Source organism: Suncus etruscus, chromosome 8 (assembly GCF_024139225.1).
Source record: "Suncus etruscus isolate mSunEtr1 chromosome 8, mSunEtr1.pri.cur, whole genome shotgun sequence".
In the NCBI taxonomy this organism is placed as follows: Eukaryota; Metazoa; Chordata; class Mammalia; order Eulipotyphla; family Soricidae; genus Suncus; species Suncus etruscus.
The window spans coordinates 28,258,058-28,282,881 of record NC_064855.1 but is presented as its reverse complement, the minus strand read 5'-3'; the positions used below and the strand labels follow the sequence as shown (position 1 = coordinate 28,282,881).

The 24,824-nt window shown below is 41.3% G+C and overlaps 1 protein-coding gene across 5 annotated transcripts; it reads left to right on the top strand.

Annotated features, from left to right (window-relative positions):
- The first annotated feature begins 1,073 nt into the window (after window positions 1–1,073).
- Window positions 1,074–22,309, top strand: ZBTB44 (zinc finger and BTB domain containing 44). Of its 5 annotated transcripts, XM_049778232.1 has the most exons (6): window positions 1,074–2,143; window positions 10,000–10,084; window positions 13,075–13,238; window positions 15,452–15,535; window positions 20,806–20,815; window positions 21,573–22,309. In XM_049778232.1, the coding sequence occupies exons 1-6, from the start codon at window positions 1,126–1,128 to the stop codon at window positions 21,643–21,645; spliced, it is 1,434 nt and encodes a 477-aa protein (XP_049634189.1). In that variant the 5' UTR covers window positions 1,074–1,125; the 3' UTR covers window positions 21,646–22,309. The 5 variants fall into 5 exon arrangements, with proteins under 5 accessions (XP_049634189.1, XP_049634187.1, XP_049634186.1 ...); XM_049778230.1 differs by having other exon boundaries at window positions 13,129–13,238; window positions 15,452–15,752; window positions 20,612–22,309; XM_049778229.1 differs by having other exon boundaries at window positions 13,126–13,238; window positions 15,452–15,752; window positions 20,612–22,309.
- Window positions 22,310–24,824: the final 2,515 nt, after the last annotated feature.

Below are 24,824 nucleotides of genomic sequence, written 5' to 3'. Positions count from 1 at the left end.
TTTTTATTTTAGTGATAGATTGGTTGGCTTTTGGCCATACCCAGCGGTGCTCAGGGGTTACCTCTGGTTTTGCATTCAGAAATCACCCCTGGCTGGCTTGGGGACCATATGGGATGCTGGGAATCAAACCAGGTTCCTCCCAGGTTGACCACATGCAAGGCAAATGCCTCACCGCTGTGCCACTTTCCGACCCCTGCTAAAAAAATTTTATGGAACTTTCACAAAGTATCAAATGCTGTTCAAAGCACTTACTACAGAGGTTCTTTTTGCGCTTAGAACAGTCTGGAGTTTATAATATATCATATTCTGAAATTTGAACTCTATTTAATTTTGTGATATCAAAGGCCAATAATAGCACCCAGACAGGCAAAAGTAATCTTTTTTTTTTATTGTGTGTCTTTTGGGGCCACATCTGGCAGTTCTCAGGACTTCTGGCTCTGCTCAGAAATCACTTCTTGTGGTGAACAGGGGACCATTTGTGGTACTAGGAAGTGAATTTGGGTCAACCACTTACAAGATATGCACCCTACCTGCCAAATACCAGCCCTGATAGTTTATCAAATATATGTCAGCCTGATAACACACACACAGAGTTAGTTTATCAAATATATGTCAGCCTGATAACACACACACACACAGTTAATTTTTGTGAATGGGGGCCCACATTTGGTGATACTCAGATTATTCCTGATTCTGCACTTAGGAATTACTCCTTGCTGGGCTTGGGGGACCACATGGGATACTAGGGATCCAATCCAGGTCGGACACATGCAAGGCAAGTGCTATGCTATGCTAGTGTTCTGCCCTGCCCCATCCCCACCCCAATTTTTAATTTTGTTTTTGATGTTGTTTATAATGGGTTTTATTGTTGTTTTGGTTTTGGGTCACACCCAAAATAAAACCCACTTTGACCATTTGCAAAACAAAAGCACCCTGCCCACTGTACTATATCGTACCAGCCCCTATTTCAGTTTTATTTTAATTTAGCATCATAGGTAATGATAACGATCTAAATTATTTTCTGTCTCAATTATGAAACCACCAATTAATTTTTAATATATTTTTGTAGGATATTCCTGATTCATTTGCATCCTTGAAGAGCATCTGTGGAAGAGGAAGGAAAAGATGGGTGTGAAAACATTTACTCATAGCTCCTCTTCCCACAGCCAGGAAATGCTTGGAAAGCTAAATATGCTGCGAAATGATGGACATTTTTGTGATATCACTATCCGTGTCCAGGACAAAATTTTCCGGGCACATAAGGTGGTATTAGCAGCTTGCAGTGATTTCTTTCGCACCAAACTTGTAGGCCAAGCAGAGGATGAGAACAAAAACGTGCTGGATTTGCATCATGTCACAGTGACTGGCTTCATACCTCTTTTAGAATATGCTTACACAGCCACTCTGTCCATTAACACAGAAAATATCATCGATGTTCTAGCTGCAGCCAGCTATATGCAAATGTTCAGTGTTGCAAGCACCTGCTCGGAGTTCATGAAATCAAGCATTTTATGGAATACACCCAACAGCCAACCGGAAAAAGGCTTAGACGCTGGACAAGAAAATAACTCGAACTGCAATTTCACTTCTCGAGATGGAAGTCTGTCTCCAGTGTCTTCAGAGTGCAGCATGGTAGAAAGAACCATTCCTGTCTGCAGAGAATCCCGGAGAAAGCGCAAAAGCTACATCGTTATGTCTCCGGAAAGTCCTGTCAAATGTAGCACACAAACAAGTTCTCCACAGGTGCTGAATTCTTCAGCTTCCTACTCTGAAAATAGAAACCAGCCAGCTGACTCTTCCTTAGCTTTTCCCTGGACTTTTCCTTTCGGAATTGATCGAAGGATGCAACCTGAAAAGGTTAAGCAGGCAGAAAACACCCGGACTTTAGAATTACCTGGCCCATCTGAGCCAGGGAGAAGAACAGCCGATTACATAGCTTGTGAAAGCACCAAAACGGCCTTGCCCCTGGGTACTGAAGAAGATGTCCGGGTCAAAGTAGAGAGGTTAAGTGATGAGGAGGTCCACGAGGAGGTGTCGCAGCCTGTCAGTGCATCCCAGAGCTCACTAAGCGATCAGCAGACTGTTCCTGGAAGTGAGCCAGTCCAAGAGGACCTTCTGATTAGTCCACAGTCTTCCTCTATAGGTATGTATGTCTTCTGTGTTTTTCATGATGCTGTAAAGTCCATTTAAACATAGTTAAGTGCACTTTAAATTTTATATGCCTTGTGGGGTCTATAGGAAAAATGAAACAAACAAACATGATAACTGGATTTGTTTATCTGCTATACTATCATACTTTTTCTTTTTTCTTTTTGTTTTTGTTTCTGGGCCACATCTAGCAGTGCTTAGAGCTTATTCCTGGCTCTGTGCTCAGGAATTACTCCTGGTGGACTCCGGAACTATAGGAGGGGTGCTGGGGATAGAGCTTGGGTTGGCCTCATGCAAGCAAGTGCCTAACTATCATTCTGACCCCAATTTTTCTTAATAGTATAAACATTGGAGAGGAAACATTGTTGAATAATAAGAGGGAAAAAAGGCAAATATATATATTTACATGTATGTATGTATATGTATATACACACACACCAAAAATGTTGGTCGTTATTCTCATTACAGGAATCTATTGAGGAGGGCCCGAGTGATAGCACAGTAGGTTCTCTCAGCATCCTATATGGTCCCCCAAATCTACCGAGTAATTTCTTGAGTGCAGAGCCAGGAGTGTGGCCAAAACAAACAAACAAACAAATAGTACACTTAGGGATGGGAAAATAGTGTAAATTGTTAGAGAAAATGATTTGCATAGAGGAGCCCCAGGTTCAACCCCCAGCATCATCTGATCCCCAGAACACCACTGGAAAGAACAGAACCCCTGAGCACTACCAGGTATGTCCCTAAAACTAAACAAAAATAGTTTTTTTTTATTTAAATATTGAAAACCTGTCAAACATTGTATATTAAAAATAGACATGGTCTCTGCATCTGAAGAATTGATAGTCTCAATTTAGGAAGCAAGTTTATAAACCATCAGCCTGAGGCACTAAGGATCTAGCAGGCAGTAGAGCATAGCATTGCATTTGCTAAATCCTGACTTGGACATCCAGCACCTCAGGGCTCTCCAGGCACTGCTGGCTTAGAGATGGTGGCTTCTGAGCACCACTGGGGGCAGGCTTCATGAAATTAATATTAGTAACTTAAATAAGCCTAGAAGAGCCAGAGAGATGGTACAGTGAGGAGGGCATTTGCCTTGCACTCAACTGACCCAGGCTCAATCCCCAGTATCCGATATGGTCCCCCCAAGTCTGCCAGAAGTGATTCCTGAGTGAAGAGCCAGAAGTAATTTATTTACCCTTAGCACTGCCAGAGTATGGCCCAAAACAAAACAAAAAGGCATGGCGTTGTGAACAAGTTGTGCTGGATTCACAAAATGAAGAGCAAATACATACTTATGCTCAGTAAGTAGGTGTTTGCTTAGACTAAGGAGTTTTATTTCTTAGAAAATATGAAAATTAAAAAGGTGTGGAAGTGTATTGCAGTTTGGTTGAGCAGTGAAGTCAGTACAGGATATTGTGAATAAAATATGAAAAAGATGAGAGGACTAGGGATTTGAGTGCTGTGAAGAGCCTTGCAGGTTCCTTTCCACAGCACAACACATGATCCTTCAGAGTCTAAACCAAACGGGGTTTAATTTTTACCATTGAACATGCTCAGAAACAGGCATTCCAGGACTAGTGTAGTGGCTCTCCAGTATGATTAGTCACGTGGACTCCTTGCATATAGCTCCATCCTTGGCTGATTGGCTTTCTTCATATAAGCCACTTGACAGTCACATAGTTACAAGATGCTTTCTTCATCTTACTTGAGCTTTCTTCTGGTCAGGGCACCACTTTTATCAGGAAAATACTGATGTTCCCATAAAATCTTAAAACTGTAAAATTATGTCACAGTTTTCCTAATTAATTACAAGGAATCTAGAAAGCCATGCATATTGCTAATACAGTTCATCAGTCAAAATAAAAGCACATTGGGAGCCAGAGAGATAGCAGGGAGGTAAGCCATTTGCCTTGCATGCAGAAGGACGGTGGTTCGAATCCCGGCATCCCATATGGTCCCCTGAGCACTGCCCAGTGTGACACAAAAACAAAATAAATAAATAAATAAATAAATAAATAAATAAATAAATAAAGCACATTGGATATTACAGATTTCTAACAGTATCTGCCAGAGCTATGCAAATAGTCTGGAATTTTTGTTTTGTTTTTGGGTCACACCCAGCGGTGCTCAGGGGTTACTCCTGGGTCTGTGCTCAGAAATCGCTCCTACCAGGCTCGGGAGACCATATGGGGTGCCGGGATTTGAACCAATGACCTTCTGCATAAAAGGCAAGCACCTTACCTCCATGCTATCTCTCTGGCCCCCCTTACTAGGTTTTTATTAGATTGTTATTTAGTCTTCACTGAAATATAACTTATCTATTATAAAATCCACCCACTTAAAGGATATGTAAATAAATACTTTGGTAGATTTTAGTGTATTCACAGAGTCATGCAATCACCAATTATTATAAAGTTAGCAGTACAAGTTTATAACATTTTCATTCATTTTTCCCAGTGACTCCCTCCCAGTTTCAGTCCCTGGTCACCTGTAAGGTGCTTTCTCTATAGAAACCATTTTGTGTTTTGTAGAATGAGAACATGCACTGTGTGTGCATTTCTGGCCAACTGCTGTCATTTTGTAGAAAAATGTTAAAATTATTCTATGTCCCACCTTGTCAAGTTTGTGACAGTTCAAGATCTAATCTCAGCTTCCAGTCCAGTTCAAACAAATGAACCAGACCTATGCTTACCCTCCATTGCTCCTGTAGACCAGAATTAATACACTAGACTAGACCGACAGACAGTTCTTGAGTGTAGGTATAAGAAAGAGACCTTCAGTGCCCTCATTTAGGAGTTTATTGTTTGTTTGCATGCAGCACTGGAGCTCACATATCAGGGGATGGTTAGGGGCTTAAAAAGACTTAGTGGATTATTTTGGCTTGTTTTTGGTGACTTTTAGGGAAGATCCTAGAAATGGAATTTGCTTATTAGGACCTGCGATGTCAAAAAGCTGGGATAATTTATGTGGATATCATAAATATCTAGGAATGCTGACTAAATAAACTTCAACCAGGAATAACATGTTTTAGCTGGAAAGGAGGAGGGTATTTGGTTTTGCAGGATTACACCATGACCGTGCTTTCATACATGCTTAACAAAGTGATATGCTTTATCTTTTTTTTTTTTTTTTTTTGGTTTTTGGTTTTTGGTTTTTGGTTTTTGGTTCACTCCTGGCAGGCTCGGGGGACCATATGGGATGCCGGGATTCGAACCATCAACCTTCATTCAGCGTGCAAGGCAAATGCCTTACCTCCATGCTCTCTCCAGCCCCATGTCTTAGACCAGGAAGACCTGGTATTCTGCGAGGTTATTTATGTCCAAGAGAAAAACACAAATGCCTGGTTGGAAGCATTGTCCTTTTTGTTTGTGCCAGTTTAGAGACTGCCTCTGCCAAGTGTCAAGGGAAGCATTGTCTCTCAGACATGTAGAATAGAGAATATGCATCTCTGTGGATAACCACCTTAGTTTTCAGTATTGGAAAGGCTCTGGAGTACTGAAATTGTGGGATTTTTTTTTCTGGGCTTACTACTGGTCTTTTACTACATCTTAGCTCTTTGTGGAGAAAGGGTATTAGGTTCAGTGATGGGACCACCAGCATCCCCATGCAAGGGAAGCACCTTAAGCCTAGTACTATCTGACTCGTCTTAGTTCTTTGTCTGTTAACTTTTTTTTTTTTTTTAAGTCTTTTTTTTTTTTTTTTTTGGTTTTTTGGGCCACACCCGGTGACGCTCAGGGGTTACTCCTGGCTATGCACTCAGAAGTCACTCCTGGCTTGGGGGACCATATGGGATGCCGGGGATCGAACCGCGGTCCATCCTAGGCTAGCGCAGGCAAGGCAGGCACCTTACCTCTAGCGCCACCGCCCGGCCCTGTCTGTTAACTTTTTAAAACTGTCTTGAGCATACTAGAATAATTGAAAGAGAGTGGTTTTAAATTGCACTCCTCGAGCCTTCACACTCCTCTCCACTCCCAAGTTGATAGGACTTGTCTGATAATGGAGTGAGGTCAGTCTTTCTGCCTTTAAAGCCACTTCTCAACCCTAAAGTATTAATCTTTAGACTTAAATTCTATCTTTACTCTGAATAATTGCAACTGTTTTTAGTTACTTTTTATGTGACCATGGTAATCAGTTCCAAATATTGTTACTGTTTTTATCCTAGAATAGATTGAAATGTGAGTATTCAGTTCCCCTTTTCTTTAAGGAAAAAAGAGTTAGAATGGAAAAATAATGACCAGTAAATAGTTTTTTCCTAGGTAAAGACTCATTATCTGCCCCACATTCACATTTGGGTTAAAAAGAAACTAGAATGATTTGGAGGGCTGGCACTAATGCTTTGATGAGGAGACCTGGGTTAATCCTGCAGCGGTGAGCACTGACCTGGTGGGCCACTTGCTGAGTGTGATCTGAAAACCAACACCAAGAAAAGAAGGACTTGAAATAAGTTTAATAAGTAGATACAGAGGAAAGACATAAAGTCTTTAATAGTAAGTGGAGAAGGCCTGGGGTTTTAGCTTAATCCAGTGTGGAGGTGTGAAATGGTGTCTGGCCAGCAACAGTGCCCAGGTGGAGCCACCACAACCTCCCATCTCCCTTCACTGGGGTACCTTCACAATGGTCTGAGCACTGTGGACAAAGAGGAGGGACTTCCTGCCCACAGTGCAGTTAACTCATGAAGAAAAAGAGAGAAAGAGGAAAAATGCTAAACAGATAGAACGCAGGAAGTGTGGAGCTGGGTGAGAGCATTTAAGAATGAGCAGGAAAAATAAATGTACCTAGTCCGATTTCTGAAAACGTCTGGACCTTCAGAGTCAACAGGAAACAAAAAGTTTGGATTTATCCCCATTTCCACAACAGGGGCCTCCCACTCCCCATTTGCAGACATACATTACTCTGCTTGCTCATGCAGTGCTGCTCAAGACAAGTGCCAAGATGTTGGGGCCACTGGGTCCTCACCTGACATGCTCAGTGACCACATTGTGCTAGTACTAAACTCGAACTCTCTGCTTACAACATATGCAGTCTGTTGGTCTATTTTCCCTGTCCTGTGTTTGGTATTCTTTTTTATTTTTATTTTTAAAATATTGTTATTTGGGGCCGGAGAGATAGCATGGAGGTAAGGCGTTTGCCTTTCATGCAGGAGGTCATCGGTTCGAATCCCGGTGCCCCATATGGTCCCCTGTGCCTGCCAGGAGCAATTTCTGAGCCTGGAGCCAGAAATAACCCCTGAGCACTGCTGGGTGTGACCCAAAAACCACACACACACACAAAAAAAAATTGTTATTTAAGCACCATGATTACAAACATGTTTGTGATTAGGTTTCAGCCATAAAAAAGAACACCCCCCCCACCCTTCCTTCATCAGTGCAGCCTTCTGCCCCATCTCCCTTCTCCACTTCCGGCCTGTATTCAAGACAAGCATTCAATTTCTCTCACTCATTACCATAGTCAACCTAGTTGTTAGTGTAGTTATTTCTCTAACTGCACTCACCACTCTTTGGTAAGCTTCATATTGTAGGCCAGTCTTTCTAACCCTCATCTCTATTGTCTCGGTATTATTACCATACTGTCTTTTATTTTTCTTAAATCTCACAGATAAGTAAAACTATTCTGTCTCTCTCCCTCTGACTTATTCCACTCAGCATAATAGTTTCTGTGTCCTTCCATGTATATAGGACAATTTCACGACTTCATTTTTCCTGATGGGGGCCGAAACAATAGCACAGTAGTAGGGTATGATATGATGGCTGCATAGTATTTCATTGTGTATATATACCAGATTTTCTTTAGCCATTCATCTGATGTTGGGCATCTGGGGTTTTTCAAGATTCTGGCTATTATAAATAGTGCTGCAATGAATATAGGTGTGCAGAAGGCATTTTTGTATTGTTTTGTGTTCCTGGGGTATATCCCTAAGAGTGGTAGAGCTGGATTATAAAGGAGCTCAATTTCCAGTAGAAGGCATTCCCATCAGCAGTGAATGAGAGTTCCTTTTTCTCCACATCCCCTCCAGCACTGATTGTTCTTGGTCTTTGTGATGTGTACCAGTCTCTATGGCATGAGATGGTTCCTCATTGTTGTTTTGATTTTCATCTCCCTGATGATTAGTGATGTGGAGCATTTTTTTCTTGTGCCTTTTGACCAATTTTATTTCTTCTTTGAGGAAGTGTTCATTTCTTCTCTTCAAGAGAAATCAGTGGAACAGTATCTTCAGGTATTCCTAAAGGAAAATAATGTTCCAGGCTAGGGGCATTTGTCTTGCATGCAGGTTCAATACTTGGCTTTGAAGAGCTTAACATTTTTTTTTGTTTGTTTTTTGGTTTTCTTGGGTCACACCCAGCAGCGCTCAGGGCTTACTCCTGGCTCTAGGCTTAGAAATCGCTCCTGGCAAGCTCGGGGGACTATATGGGATGCTGGGATTTGAACCAACGTCCTTCTGCATACAAGGCAAACGCCTTACCTCCATGCTATCTCTGAGTGATTTCTGAGTGCAGAGCCAGAAATAACTCCTGAACACCACCGGGTATTCCCCCCCCCCCCAAAAAAAAAAGGAAAAAAAGAATTAAAAGATTGGTGTCAGAGAATTATAGTGGGTAGGCACTTGCCTGTATGCAACTGACCATGTGGTCCACACTGCTAGGTGTGGCCAAAAACACTGGGGAAAATAAAAGTTCTGGTGTCAAGGAGATAGCTTTGATATATGGTGGGGGAGGGGAGGGAAGGGTCAAAGGACGGACCATTGGGTATCACTGGTAGTGCTCAAGGCTGCTCTTAGCTCTCTGCTCAGGAGCTCCTCCCTACAGTACTGAGGGACCATGAACCAGAGATCAAACCAGGATTGCTGCATGCAAAGCAAACACCTTAGTCCTGTACTTTCTACTGCCCCAAGGACAGTAGAAAGCTGGAGTACATGCTTTATATGAAGAAACTTGAGTTCCATCCCTAGCACTAAATGGGTCCCCTGACTCAGCTGGCTGTGTACCCCCCAAAAAAGTTACTTAATTTTGCTGTTGTATAGAGTCATTACATTTAATTTTTTTTTAATTGATGATGTTTCTCAAATCAAAGATATAATCCTAAAGGACTTAAGTAATTATATATCTTACAGATGATTTCTTTCCCTTTCTTTTTGGCTATACTCAATGGAGCTTAGACTGCTCCTGACTCAGTATTCAGGCCACTCCTGGTGGTGCTTCTTAGGCAATCAGGAGGTGTTGGGAATCAAACCCAGGACACCCACGTATAAACATGAGTTCCAGTCCTTCGAGCTTTTTCCTCAATCCCATGATATTTTTTTTTTAAATCATTTGAAGGAAACTTGAGAGACCCACTCTTGCCTCGGTACTGAGGGAATTCTAGGTTCACTGCTTAAGAGTCGCTCCCATTAGTACCTGGGGGACTGTCCAGTGATAGGCATCAGATTCAGGGCCTCACACCTGCAGGCAAGTGGTTAACTAGTAAGCCACATCCCCATACCATGATTTATTTGTTTTGTGCCATGTCCAGAGGTGCTCAGGATTTAATATTAGCTCTACACTCAGTGAATCACTTCTGGTAGTGCTCAGGGAATCGTATGTTTTACCACAGAAACTTCATGATTCAAATGAAAAATGGAAGCCAGGAGGGGTAGAGCAGGAAGGTTGTTAATCTATCATGCCATCAGTCCGCAGCACTGCCTATGGTCCCTCGAGCCTAGAGCCAGGAGCTTTCCTTGAGTACAATTGTGGCCCAAAAACAAAACCAAGAAAGCTAGTGATTGTTGAGGAGGTAAGGTACTTGCCTCGCATTGCTCTTTTGACTCATTTACGTCAAAATATTAATATCTGTTTCTTTTCCTTCTATCGACAGGCTCAGTAGATGAAGGTGGCACTGAAGGGCTGCCTACACTTCAGAGTACTTCGAATACTAATGCTCACACAGAGGATGATGACCGGTTAGTACTGAAATAGTATGTACTTCTGGAAGGGGATTGTGCTTTCAACTCTGAATTGAAAGCATTTTATCTGGAAATCAATGTAGGAAGGCTATTGGGACCCCACTTGAATATGATTTTCAGAGTAATGAGGCAGCATCTTCTTATGAATTACACCTATTCCATGTTGCTTATTTTGGTTTTGGTGTTTCAAAAACCATTCTCATCACTAAAACTGTCTTATCACTTTTGTAACTATAGTGATTCAGGGATATGGTAGAGCATTTGCCTTGTACGTGGGAGGCTCTAGGCTCAATGGCTAGCACCACACACACTTATAAATAGACAATAAGGACATTGACAAACTAGAAAGCAACCACTACCACTCTTATCACCTTTAGTTGTAAATCAAGTTTGGTTGGAATTTTGACATATTCATTTGTTTACATGTCGAGGCCTTTAGTCAGAACTCAGTGGTAGGGGCTGGAGAGATAGCACAGCAGTAGGGCGTTTGCCTTGCACACGACTGACCCGGGACAGACCGAGTTCGATTCTCAGCATCCCATATGGTTCCCTGAGCCTGCCAGGAGTGATTTCTGAGCAGAGCCAGGAGTACCCCCTGGCGCCATTGGGTGTGACCCAAAAAGCCAAAAAAGTGGTAGATCATAGGTCTCTCCTATGTAAAGTTCTGGGTTTTGTCACTGGGTACCACCACACAAGATAAAATATATATACATACAGTCTGTTGATGACAGGATCAATTGATTATGATTGATTGTATTATTGATGAGATAAATTTATATGATTGATATATTGCAAAGCCCGAACACAGATTGTGTGGTGTGCAAGTCCAAAAATATTGACTGCCAAGCTCGGTGCATCCATGTTGTCTTCAGATTAGCTTTTCCTGCTTATTGTCTCCACCTAGACTCACCAGGCTACAGGTGCATTTCAGATTTTACATGGCAAAAAGAAAACTTGGGTTCACAACTCCCCATCAGAGCCTGCTTCTCCAGTCTTTGCCATCTCAATAAACAGCACTGTCTCCCACACATTCTCAAGCAGTATTTTTAGGAATTACACCTGTCCTTTCTCTTCTCATCTCCCCCAACTCTCTATTAAATAATCTTTAAGCCAGTTCTGTCAAGTTGGCTTCTAATATACACTACATCACTTTTCCTTCATCCACTACAGCCCAGGTCACCATTCATTCTCTTTTATTTCTTTAGTTTACTTTATATCACAGCTGTGATCTTTTTTTTTTTTTTCATTTTATTTAAAGACAGTGCACTCACATAAATGACCATAATACATTTGTTTCCAAATGTAAGTGAGATAAGTGAGAGCAAAGTTATTTAAAAAAGAACAGAAAGAAAGAAAAAAATTTTAAAAGGGGCCAGAGTGGTGGTGCTAGAGGTAAGGCGTCTGCTTTACAAGTGCTAGTCTAGGATGGACGTCAGTTTGATTCCCCAGCTCCCATATGGTCCCCCCCCCCAAGCCAGGAGCAATTTCTGAGTGCATAGCCAGGAGTAACCCTTGAGCGTCAAACGGGTGTGCCCTCCCCCCCCCAAAAAAAAAAAAAAGGAAAGAAAAAAGTATAGTGACAAGCTAATTTGTGAAAATTACTGTATCTCGGGCCCGGAGAGATAGCACAGCGATGTTTGCCTTGCAAGCAGCCTATCCAGGACCAAAAGGTGGTTGGTTCGAATCCCGGTGTCCCATATGGTCTCCCGTGCCTGCCAGGAGCTATTTCTGAGCAGACAGCCAGGAGTAACCCCTGAGCACCGCCGGGTGTGGCCCAAAAACCAAAAAAAAAAAAAAAAAAAAAAGAAAATTACTGTATCTCTAGTGAAGTCATTAGTATAATGGTAGAAGGTTTAGTAAGCTCTTGTTAACTGCCCATTCTGCTAAACTGGTATATACTGATAGGAAGAACATCAAACAAATGAAGTTGTCCAGGAAGGTGGGCAGAAGACACATACCTCATCAAGCTGTCAGAGGTGCTCTTGGTTTAGAGCAAACTGTATCTCCTAGAGTAGAAAAGTGTCCCCCTGGTGGGGTGCTGGGCAGTTAGGGTTGGTAGTTCTGAGTCCAGTTGGAGTGGAGGAGACTTTCTTTTTCTTCTCAAAGTATATTTTCAGGGATCAATACATTGATTTTTTTTTCTGATAAAGAGCAATTAAAATTAAGTCAAGTAAATTTGGGAATCTACTGTGCATCTGGGGGTGAATGTAATAAAAGCAGCTTGATTGATGAGTACTTCTGATTTGAGCCAGAACCCAGATCCTGAAGTCTTCCCGGCCTTAACAAAGGCTTTTATGCTTCATGCTGAAACCCAGTGAAGCAGGAGACCAGGGCGAGGAGATGGCTGCAGAAGGAGTTTGTGCCTGTGATGCTCTAGCTCTGAGGTGGACTCCCATGGACCCCCAGGCCCAAGCCACTGAGCAACTATTTTTGACTCCTACTTGGTCTCTAGCACTGCTGGGGAACCCACTTTTTAAAAAGGGGAAGAGTTGACTATGATTTATTACTGTTGAAAAGCAAGGAGGACAGATTGATGGGAGGGATGCAGTACTGAAGACTTAGTTGGGGGCCGGAGCGATGATAATGCAGCAGTAGGGCGCTTGCCTTGCACGCAGCTGACCTAGGAAGGATATCAGTTCGATCTCCCGGTGTCCCATATGGTTCCCCAAGCCAGGAGCGATTTCTGAGCGTGTAGCCAGGAGTAACCCCTGAGCATCACTGGGTGTAGTGTTAGTTGGCCTTGCATTGCTGAAGGGAGATTCTCATTACAGTGTTTGTCTGATGGAAAGGCTGGGGGCGGGGAGGCCTAGGTCCCCTGGGTAGGTCAGTTTATCCTGCTTAACAAATGATAACACTAAAGAGTTGGTTTCTAAATGAGACAGAACAGTATATTGCTACATGTTGTTTGTTTTGTTCATTAATGTGCAGAAATGCGTATTCATCTTAAAAATCAGAGCCTGGTTGCCTTCTTTGGTCTGTTTTTTTAGATTGGAAAATGTTCAATATCCCTACCAACTCTACATTGCTCCTTCCACCAGCAGTACCGAGCGGCCAAGCCCCAATGGTCGTGATAGACCTTATCAGTGTCCGACTTGTGGGGTGCGATTCACCCGTATTCAGAACCTAAAACAGCACATGCTCATCCACTCAGGTAATGGCATCTTCCCTGTTATTATTAGTGTGCATTGATGAGTACTTGAAAACATTACCATAAAACCCTAGGGGAAAAAATATACAGAAAGATAGGGGACCATGAATGTTAATTCAGTGCAAGAACACTGGTCTTGAATGTCTAAGGTCCTGAGCTCAATTATCTGGCACCAGATACATAAAAGAATATGTAACTGAAAGTGTTTTGAGTTTTAAAAAATGTACGTCAGGGATAAAAGCCTTGGTATCTGTTGCTGAAATGGCACATTTCCAGAAATGTTTGCCACTTCATCTGCCACAGGCAATAAGTATTCAAGTATTCTGATTACAACTTAAAGAGATATATGTGGACATAATATGCAAATTAAAAAAATATTGTTGGGCCAGAACAGTGGCACAGTGTGTAGGGTGTTTGCCTTGCATGTGGCCGACCGGGTTTGATCCCAGGCATCCCATATGGTCCCCCAAGCCTGCCAGAAGTAACCACTGAACACTGCCGGGTGTGCACCCCCCCCAAAAAAATTGTTATGCCAGAGGTCAAACACAAGTTTTGTGTGCAGCTGACAGTTTAATTCCTGTTCAGATTCCCGGCACCACATGTCTCTGAGCACCACCAGGTGTGATTTAAAAAAACAACAACCAGCAGCTTTGCAGTGGTAGTATTGTAACTAGTGAGGTTTATCTGAGGTGCAATTATTGGTAATTGGGAAAAAGTAAAGGAAAAAAACTTAAAAATAAATGTGTGTGTGCTTGACTGAGTTGTACTATTTTTATGTAGTATAAAAGACAAATGGGAGCCAGAGAAATATACAGGAATCAAGGTCCTTGCTTTGTGTGAAGCTTACCCCAGTTTAGTCCTAGCACTACAACCCTGAGCACCAATGGGTGTGGCCCCAACTCCTTCCCTCCAGCCCCAAAAGAAATGTGACAAAGGAAGTGTAAAACAGGTTGGACATTTGAGTTCATGATCATGTTAGAGGCCACAAAAATCTGGTAGATAAAAACATGAACCACTCAGAACCAGAGCAGTAGCACAATGAACAGGGTACCTGTTTATATGCAGCCTGCCTGGGCTTGATTCCCAGCACCCCATATAGTCCCCTAGTACTACTCACTCCCCAAAAACAGGGTCCAGAGTATAGCAGGGGAAGGGAGGGCACTTGTATAACACACAGCCAGTCCTGTCTCTGGTAACCATATTACTTCCCAAGTTGCCAGGCGTGACTCCTGAGCATCTCCCCAAAAACAAATTTGAAAAAGAACAGTGACTTCCGATGAGTAAGAAATCTTTGCTACTTTTGTCCATTGTGTTATCTTCCTCTCCCTTTAGTAATTTGGTCTAGTGGTTTCATAGCTAATACCAGTTCCTGTGCTTTGTTAAATTAGAAGATTGTATTTTGAAGGTTTTCAAATTTTTGCCAAACTGTGACAACGAACTGGAGGAAACATTATTCATATGTGTGTACTTTTGGGGGACAGGCCAACATCCAGAGGTGCTACTACTTACTCCTAACTCTTCACTCAGGGATCACTCCTGCTACTGCTTAGGATGTCATATTGAGTGCCAGGAATCAAACCCAGGTCAGCCTTATGCAAGGTCTTCCCCTCTGCACTATTGATTTGGCCCTCATTAATATACTTCAGAGTTCACATACTCTCGTTTTTTGTCATTAAATTATTTTTTCATTTCTTCCTATGACGGGTAAAAAGTAGATACTGATCACTCACATCTTTTTATTAAATTTACTACTTTTTTTTTGTGTGTGTGTGTGTGGTTTTTGGGTCACACCCGGCAGTGCTCAGGGGTTATTCCTGGCTCCAGGCTCAGAAATTGCTCCTGGCAGGCATGGGGGACCATATGGGACCCCGGGATTCGAACCGATGACATCCTGCATGAAAGGCAATCGCCTTACCTCCATGCTATCTCTCCGGGCCCTAAATTTACTGCTTGATGTTTTATATATATATAAGATTTGGACTTACGCTGGAGTGATAGTACAGGTAGACACTTACTTGCATAAAGCCAACCCTGGCTCTGTGTATGTGTGTGTTCGTGTTCTCAGATCATCTATTCGTGTGTGTGTCTGTGTCTGTGTGTGTTTTCGTGTTCTCAGATCATCTATTCCTGTACTGTTACAGTTCAGAAATTTGTGAGCTTTATACCTTTGGTCTATTTTGGTTTTAGACAATATTTTGCTTTGCTTTCTTTTATAGGAATTAAACCATTTCAGTGTGACCGCTGTGGAAAAAAGTTCACCAGGGCTTACTCGCTAAAGATGCATCGCCTAAAGCATGAAGGTAAACGCTGTTTCCGGTGCCAGATATGTAGTGCCACTTTCACTTCCTTCGGGGAATATAAACACCACATGAGGGTTTCCCGGCACATTATCCGCAAGCCTCGGATTTACGAGTGCAAAACTTGTGGCGCCATGTTCACCAACTCTGGAAATTTAATCGTGCACCTGAGGAGTCTGAACCATGAAGCGTCAGAGCTAGCAAACTACTTCCAGAGCAGGTGAGGTGCAGAGTGCAAAGCCGCCCAGGAAAACTGCTTCCTAAACCCTCTTTCCTGCTTTCAGGCACCTGCTGGGTTGATCAGGTTGCCAGCTAATCAGTCACAGTCCCTCTCAGTCTCCACTCTCTCCTCTGATCTCCTGAGCTCATAAAATTTTGCTTCTCAATATATACAATGAAAATTATTTTTCTAGCTGGTATAAGAAATCTTCCTATAAGACTACTTATCCTCTTGTTTTGTTTAATGATATAAAGTTATTTATTCAAGCCAGAGATGTGACTCTGGTAAAGTGCATGCCTTAAACGCATGAGATCTCAATTCGATCACTGATATCACCAAAAAATAATTAAACCTTACTGGAAATCTTAACTGTTAAATGGTACTCAGTTTAGATTACTTTAGCTGTTATTAAAATTTTTGGCCATTACTTTTATTTTACTAATTCTGTATAAAGGAATATGCATTTACGTATAAGAGAAACAAGCCAGCAACTTAATGGAATTACTATTTTGTTTCATTTCTGTTGTGTTTTTGTGGGATGTTGCACCTAGTTATGCTCAGGGGTCAATCTTGGTGAACTTGGGACCATATGGGATGCCAGAGATCAAATCCAGGTTGGCCACATACAATCCAACACCCTACACACTGTACTATGTATATTGCTCTGGCCGCTGAAAATGATGACTTTTAGATCAAATGAATTTTTCTTTATTTAAGAGCTTCATGTTTCTAACATTCATTCATAAATTGTAATAGTTACCTTTATTCTAGTTCTTCCATCTTTGCCACTAACTACTATTATAATTGAACATGTCTCTTTATGGATAAAAGTTGAAATGTAGGGAAAGAGAAATGTCAGCTTTCAAGATAATATTTACTGTTTTCTCTAGATATAAAATTATTACCTATTTTCAAATTGTCAGAATTTGTGCATCTGTAGGAATCCTAATTTTGTAGCAAAACCTTTCTAAAGTAGACGGCTTTGATTTGTTTTTGAAGGACAGGGCAATATCACTGTGTTACTCCTGCTCTATATCAGGAATTACTCATGATGGTGTGGTGCTCAGGGGAACCATAAGGGTGCTGGGAATCTAATCTGGGCCAGCTGCCTGTAAAGGCTAAACACCCTATACACGGTGCTATCTCTCTAACCCCAAAACATAAAAGATTTTTAAAACATTTGTTTTTGTCTTTTTGAGCCACATAGCAGTGTTCAGGGCCTAGTCCTGACTCAGTTTTCAAGGATCATTTCTAGAGAGGCTGGAACCATCCATATGGGATGCTGGGGATCAAACCCGGGTCAGTGAGTACAAGGCAAACTCCCTACTCTATTATATTATCACTCCAGTCTTCCAATTTTATTTATTTTGTGTGGGGGGGGGCTACATCTGGTGGCCCTCAGAGTTATATTATTGCTCCAGCCCCTCACAATTTTATTTTTTTTTATTTTACTTTTCAGTAAAATTTTCCTGCATAAATTTGGCTTTTCTATTCAAACCAGGCATTCATTTTGAATATTAATTAGAGATTATCATGACTCAAACAGCAAAACAAACACAAAGAAGTAATAATTTCTAGTTCTGAGCAGCTGCTTATCATCTCTGTCATATCTCTGTCAGATAATGCTCAGAGCCAAGTAGTGTCCCAATTACCCATACCTTTTGCTCATGCCTTTCCCTGTGCAGTGCCCTCTCTCCATCTCACTGGTCTATATTACTGAAGCACTTTCAGAAAATAGAGCATAATGAAATTTTTAATTGTTTGCAGATGAGCAGTTTAATTCTATTAAAACTGGACAGTGAGTTAAAGACATTACTTAAGTATATTAAGTTTTGACACTCCTGGTATACGTTTTTATAGCCCAACAGTAAAGTTTTATTATTAAAGGTTTTTTGTTTGTTTTGGTTTTGATTTTTGAACTTTAATCAGCAGTGCCCAGGGCTGCTCCTAGTATGAAGTTCAGGGGTCACTGAGCTTAGGGGACACTATGAGCCTGAGCTCCCACATATTTTGCTTATGTTTCAGCCCTTTCGTGATCTCCAAAGCTTATTTCAAATGTCGTTTTTAGCTATGAAAAGTAAGTATAATTTTATAGGACATAAAATCACATAGACATTTTATGAAATACAGAAAAGTATAGGGACCTTTGTGATAGCACAACGTGGAGGGCATTTACCTTGTGTGCAGCCTACTTGAGTTTGATCCCCAGCATCCTTATGTGGTTTCCCCCACTCATCACCAGGAATGATTGCTGATCCTTGTGCCCTGAGCCAGGAGTAAGCCCTGAGCACTATTGGGTGTGGGCCTCCCACTGGAAAAAGATACATAGGAAAAGATGGAGCAATTTTAAATCTCTTGTGAATGGGCTAGGAAGATCTTTTAAAGGGCTGAAGCAAACACTTTGTGTGCAGTATTCCTGGGTTCAGTCTCTGGCACCCTACATCCCCAACTACTGCCAGGAATGATCCCTGAGCACTGAGTTAAGAGGGAGTCCAAGTACCACCTGGGGGTACTTCTATTGGTGACTCTCCCAATAAAAGTATTTTTACGTGGGGCCGGGAAGGTGGCGCTAGAGGTAAGGTGTCTGCCTTGCAAGTGCCGAGGTTCGATCCCCCGGTGTCCCATATGGTCCCCTCAAGCCAGGGGCGATTTCTGAGCGCATAGCCAGGAGTAACCCCTGAGCGTCAAACGGGTGTGGCCCCCCAAAAAAAACCAAAAAAAAAAAGTATTTTTACGTAATAAAATTCTTTTTTTTGTGGTTTTTGGGTCACACCCGGCAGTGCTCAGGGGTTATTCCTGGCTCCAGGCTCAGAAATTGCTCCTGGCAGGCACGGGAGGACCATATATGGGACGCCGGGATTCGAACCGATGACCTCCTGCATGAGAGGCAAACGCCTTACCTCCATGCTATCTCTCCGGCCCCTAAAATTCTTGATTATAGTACTCATTCAGGAATAATCCCCACTATTGAGGAAATTTTGGTTTATTTACATTCAGCAATTAAATGCTAAAGTATTATTGGATCAATAGAATGTTAACTGTTTTCAAGATGAGTAAATACTTTCTGAAGGATAGATAACATTAAGTCACATTTATAACCTTCATTTCTAAGTTCTGGCTCCAAGTTGATTTTTTACCACTCTCATATACCAAAATAGCTAGACACATACAAGTCAATCGTTTATGTTTCTCTCTGTATTAGTTTCTGTATAAGATCATTTATGTGTAAGAGCTGAGTTTTTTGTTTGTTTTGGGGCTACACCTGGTGGTTCTCAGGGCACATTCCTGTCTCCTCGCTCAAGGATCAGTCCTGGCAGGGCTCGGGGGACCATGTATGGTGCCAGGGACCCAGCCCAGGTCAGCCACATGCAAGGCAAACATTTTTACCTACTGTCCTATCTCTCCAGCTCCCTCTTTGATTTTCAGTAATTGCCTTTTTCCTTTGTTATTGAGGTGATGGGAGTCATATACTTAAGTTGGGTTCTAGAGGTTCGCACCATTAGGCTCACCAAGGGTCATACATTTCAACTGTGGGATTCGTGTACCCTTGGTTACATTGCACACTTGAGTATGGCACCGGGACTTCCCCATAAGTGCTGCTGGGCTCACTGAATGAAGTGTGTGGTTGTGCCTGAATCAGTCTGCAAGAAAGGAGGAGCTTTTACTGCTGAGCTAGGCCGGGCCTTCAGGTGCACTTTCTTTTTTTTGGGGGGGGGGGGGGTCACACCCAGCAGCACTCAGGGGGAACATACAGGATGCCGGGAATCGAATCTGTGTTCGACCTGTGTTGGCCACATGCAAAACAAACACACTACGGCTGTGCTACCTATCCACATATGCACTTTTTTAACTGACTTGTCCAAGGAATGACACAAGGCTAAGTTAAGTTGCTCTTAGTTTATTTCAGAAAACTAATTGTAAATTATTCAGATATACTTGGGTTAGTGAAAATGCTAACTGCACTTATCATATATGTACACAGAGATCCTTCTCCACAGACTAAGAAAGACTGGGTGTCTGACATGACACTGAGAGTAATCTTGTTCGATAGATAGGCTCAAAATACTTGGTTTGAGGGGGCCAGAGAGATAGCACAGCAATAGGGCATTTGCCTTACATGCAGCCAACCTGGGAGGGACCTGGTTCAATTTCTGACATCCCATATGGTCTCCCAACCTGCCAGAGGCAGTTTCTGATTTCAGAACGAGGGTGTGGCCCGAAAACCAATCCATCAATAAATAAAGTTTAAAATAAGAGTTAAAATAATTAAAGTTTAAAAAACAATACTTGTGGGCCCGGAGAGATAGCACAGCGGCGTTTGCCTTGCAAGCAGCCGATCCAGGACCAAAGGTGGTTGGTTCGAATCACGGTGTCCCATATGGTCCCCCGTGCCTGCCAGGAGCTATTTCTGAGCAGACAGTCAGGAGTAACCCCTGAGCACCGCCGGGTGTGGCCCAAAAACAAACAACAACAACAACAACAAAAAAAAAACAATACTTGTTTCAAAGTACTTGGATGACTCAGGGGAATATGGAAGTTAGAACTCAAGAACTAGGGGCTGGAGCAGTGGAGCAGCAGTAGGGTGTTCACCTTGCATGCGGCTGACCTAGAATGGACTGGCGGTTCAATCCCCCAGCATCCCATATGGTCCCCCAAGCTAGGAGCAGTTTCTGAGTGCAGAGCCAGAAGTAACCCCTGAGCGTCACCGGGTGTGGCCCCCCAAAAAACAAAACAATGAAAGAACTCAAGAACTAGAAATAAATGAAAACCCAACCTGATTTTGAAATGGGATCTTTTTGCTGTGCCTCTATTGCTCATTTGAAGAGTGACTCCCTGTTTTGTTCTTTGCCTCTGTTTAGTGATTTCCTAGTCCCGGACTACTTGACCCAGGAGCAAGAGGAGTCCCTGGTGCAGTATGACCTTGGAGAGCACACTTTGGAGAGCGGTTCCTCTGTCCAGATGCCTGTAATCTCACAGGTGTCTTCCAGCCAGCATTGTGAAAGCACCTTTCCCTTGGGGTCTCTTAGTGGGCTGGCAGAAAAGGAGGAGGAAGTGCCAGAGCAGCCAAAGACTAGTGCTTGTGCCGAGGCCACCAGAGACGACCCCCCCAAATCAGAGCTGTCTTCTATCACTCTTGAGTAAATTCTTGGGTGGGCTTTGTTTTTTGATTTTTGGAAAGTGCCTGTGCTTAGTCTTGTACTTTTAATTTAAATTTATAATTTTTAAACAGAAAAAAGTTGGGATAAGAATTTTCTTTTTTACTTTGTGAGCCCTGCAACTAATGTTACTTTGTTTTTATGATTGAGAGATTTCTTCTGTAAATGCACATTTATGTGATGTTGAAACATTAATAGAAATTATGAAACTTGAAGAGAACCAGTGACTTAAGACAGTTTCTTTTGTTAAAAATATGCTCATACCAGATCATTAGGTAAGGAAGAAATTAGAAAAAATATGTTAAAAATATGCTCACATCAGATCATTAGGTAAAGAAGAAATTAGGCGATTATGAACCTTCCTGAGATGAAAAGTACACTAGAATTAAATTACTAAAGAGAATCTAAAAAATATTCTCTAAAAGTTGTTTGCTCCTATAAACAGGACACTGTATAATATTTTGTAAAGCCTGTTGTTTTGAAAAATATTTATGGTAAGCCTTTAAAAATTATTAGGATAAATACTTCGATATTCAACATTCTTTTTTTTTTTTTTAAGCTTTTCACTTTTATTATGATTTTTTTTTTTTTTGGTGGTGTAAATTTGGTATTGGGCTATGCCTTCCCTGTACCACTTCTTTAAATAATTTTTTTTCTATGAAAGAAGGCAAAGAACTATGATTAGAAGTAGTCAAACTGTGCATGAAATGACCAGGAATGGAGAACGGAGTATGTGAATCCCAGCTACGTAAGAAATCTTTTTAATACTGCTTTTCTGACTGAAATTGTTGTTTACCTGGTCTTTGAATGTTACTGTTTGGCTAATTAGGACATTGCCTAAATCAGTTATTCTTGTCCTATCAACAGTACTTTCTATTGCATATACTGATGTGTTACCATATAGAGGAAAAATATTGGAGATAGTCTATATTTTATATGTAGGTTTATGTACTGTTGGGGATGTTTTTATTGTGCTGTTTTGGATATAATAAAGAATTAATTCTCTGTTAAGGCTATGTTCTTAACCCAAGTACGATTGTTTACAAAAATCCCATCTGACAACTATCCATTGCCCTTGTATCAAGATATTTTTAGACATTGCCAAGTTTATTAAAAAGCATTAGTATAGTTTTTACACAATGAAAGCAATAATGTAAAAGTTGAGAAGAGGTTATGAAATGATCTATTATTCATAAACCTGGGAAAAAGAATTGTTAGACTAAAGAAATAGTAAAAACCTTAAATTGATGAATATCACCTTTTGCTGCTAAAAGAATTAAACTTATGTGATACTCTAGACTGGAGTGTAGTTTTCATCTGATGCTTAATTGGCTAATACTGTAACTTATTTTCCCCCATCCCCAGTATGTAAGAAAATGGAAAGTAAAGTCATTGAAGATATTTTTAGTCTTAAGGTTCTTTCTGTTTCTATATTGTTTTTAACATATTTCAGACTGCTTATGTCCTTCATGAACTTCTTTTTCTATTGCCCCCAAACATCTCAGTAGGTTGTTTTTTTTCTTTTTTCTTTTTTTTAACCTTCATGAACAACTAACTACAGGATGTAATGAGCTTCCACTGTTTCTTGCAGCAGGGCAAGAAAGAGAGGTTCAATAGCCTGAACAATAGCAAATGAATCTTTGTATGCATGAAACCCAGCACTGTATAGTCCCCTGGGCACTGCCAGATGTGACCCAGAAACCAAAATCATTCATTACTATTTTACTTACTGTAATACTAGTAACAGTACTGTTGATTCCCATCGAGAAGGTCAGGGTTTTTGTTTTTAATATCCTATCCTTTGGAAACTGTTACACTTCTCATGTTACGTTAATCATTGTTTTATTTTGTTTTTGTTACCATGGATTAGACCCAGGACCTCATACATGCAATACAAGTGCTCCACCAGCCTACCGCTAGATAAGTTTTAAAATTACTTTTCAGACTTTAAAATTTAAGACAAAAATAGGGCAAATCATGACTGTAAATCAGTGTTTCCTTCAGTTCTAAAGAACCTGAAATTTGAGGCCGAAAAGATAGCATGGAGGTAAGGCGTTTGCCTTTCATGCAGAGGGACGGTGGTTTGAATCCCAGCATCCCATATGGTCCCCCGTGCCTGCCAGGGGCGATTTCTGAGCATAGCGCCAGGTGTGACCCAAAAAAACAAAAAGAAAAAAAGAACCTGAAATTTTCAAGTAAAATTTGAAAAGGAAGAAAAAGAGAAATGTGTGAAAATTACTTGGAGATTTGTTGGCTCAGTGTCTCATCATAGCCCCTCTTCTTCCATCTCTGTGTGAAGAGCTTTGCACCACCACAGCAGCACTGGATCGATAGTTTTGTGTTCTCAGGACAGGAATCCCCGCCACTGATTCTCCTTTCCAGGCCTGGATGTTTGTTTGCTTGTTTGTTTTTGTTGTTTTGGTTTGGTTTTTGTTTGGAGGGCCACACCCGGTGGTGGTCGGGAGTTATTTCTGGCTCTGTGCTCAGAAATCATTGCTGTAGGGCCTGAGTGACCAAATGGGATGCTGGGGATTGAACTCCAGTCAGCCACTTGCAAGGCAAAGGTCATCCCTGCTGCACTTTTGCACTGGTTTTAAGTCTTCATTGGTAATTACAAATGATACTGATTTCCCAGTTCAGTGGAAAAGGTGGAACATACTTTAGAGTGCTGGCCTCATTTTGGCCTTCTCCCTACCCCAGAGCAGGTTGGTGCAGGTAACTAGAATTTAAGTACTTGAAAGTGCAAGAAACAAAGTCTTCTCCTTTTGCAAGGTGGCAGGAATATGCGAGGGGTTAAAAGTCCAGGGCTTCATACAGGAAAGGCAAGTTCCCCAAAGGCCTTTCTCTTTCTCTTCTTTTCTTAAGGCACATTTCTCTTGATGCACTTTAAAAATTCTTAGCTATTTCCAGATACTAAACTGAAAGGGACCATTTATATAATGCTATTTAGATTTATTTCAAATTAATTTAAGAAAGAATACATTCCTGGGTAACCAGTATATAAGGAAAGCATTGCAAGGAGATGAAAACCAGTTTTATGCCATCCATTAGAAATCACCAGTATAACTAGATTTAAAAATATATATATCTAAATATATTGCTCTCTAGTTTAGAATATGTAAGCATAGCTGCCTTAAGGATCAAGAAGGTGATTTTGTGATAAAGTACTTAGATTTTAGAATACAAATATTTTATACAAGAACAGCATTTATTTCCCATTTCTCTGCTATCTAGTGAATGTGACAAACTTTAGAAGTGAACATAGGGGCTGGAGAGATAGCATGGAGGTAGGGTGTTTGCCTTGCATGCAGAAGGACAGTGGTTTGAATCCCGGCATCCCATATGGTCCCCTGAGCCTGCCAGGAGTGATTTTTTTTGAGCGTAGAGTCAGGAGTAATCCCTGAGCAATACCAAGTGACCCAAAAACCAAAAATAAATAAATAAATAAATAAATAAATAAATAAATAAATAAATAAATAAATAAATAAAAGGCAGGAGAGAGAGAGAGAGAGGCCAGAGTGACAGTACCTTGAATAGATAAGGTGTTTGCCTTGTACACAGTCAACCCAGGTTCAGTCCTTGGTATCTCATGGTTCCCTGAACCTTCCAGAAGTGATTTCTGAGTACAGTACCAGGAGCAACTCATATCCTGAGCGCTACTGGGTATGGCCCCCAAATCAAACCAAACAAACCCAACAAAAGAAAAAACCCTGCGACTTATTGATTGCAAGTGTTAACACAATTAAAATAAAAAAAAAAAAAGTAGTGAACAGAGTTTCTCAGACACTGGGATTCTGGACCCTTTAAGGCTGTGTTCTAACCCTGAAGCTGCATGTCAACAATCAGACACATTCAGAAACTAATCGGTTTGGTGGTGATGGTTCTTAATTTTAAGTGCTCAATTTTGGTGGAAAAA

Excerpts from the sequence above, each read along its gene's own strand:
- ZBTB44 (XM_049778228.1), top strand. The coding sequence starts at position 1,126 with ATGGGTGTGAAAACATTTACTCATAGCTCCTCTTCCCACAGCCAGGAA. Across the intron at positions 2,144-9,999 it reads TCCACAGTCTTCCTCTATAG|GCTCAGTAGATGAAGGTGGC; the intron begins GTATGTATGTCT and ends TTCTATCGACAG. Across the intron at positions 15,753-20,611 it reads GCAAACTACTTCCAGAGCAG|TGATTTCCTAGTCCCGGACT; the intron begins GTGAGGTGCAGA and ends GCCTCTGTTTAG.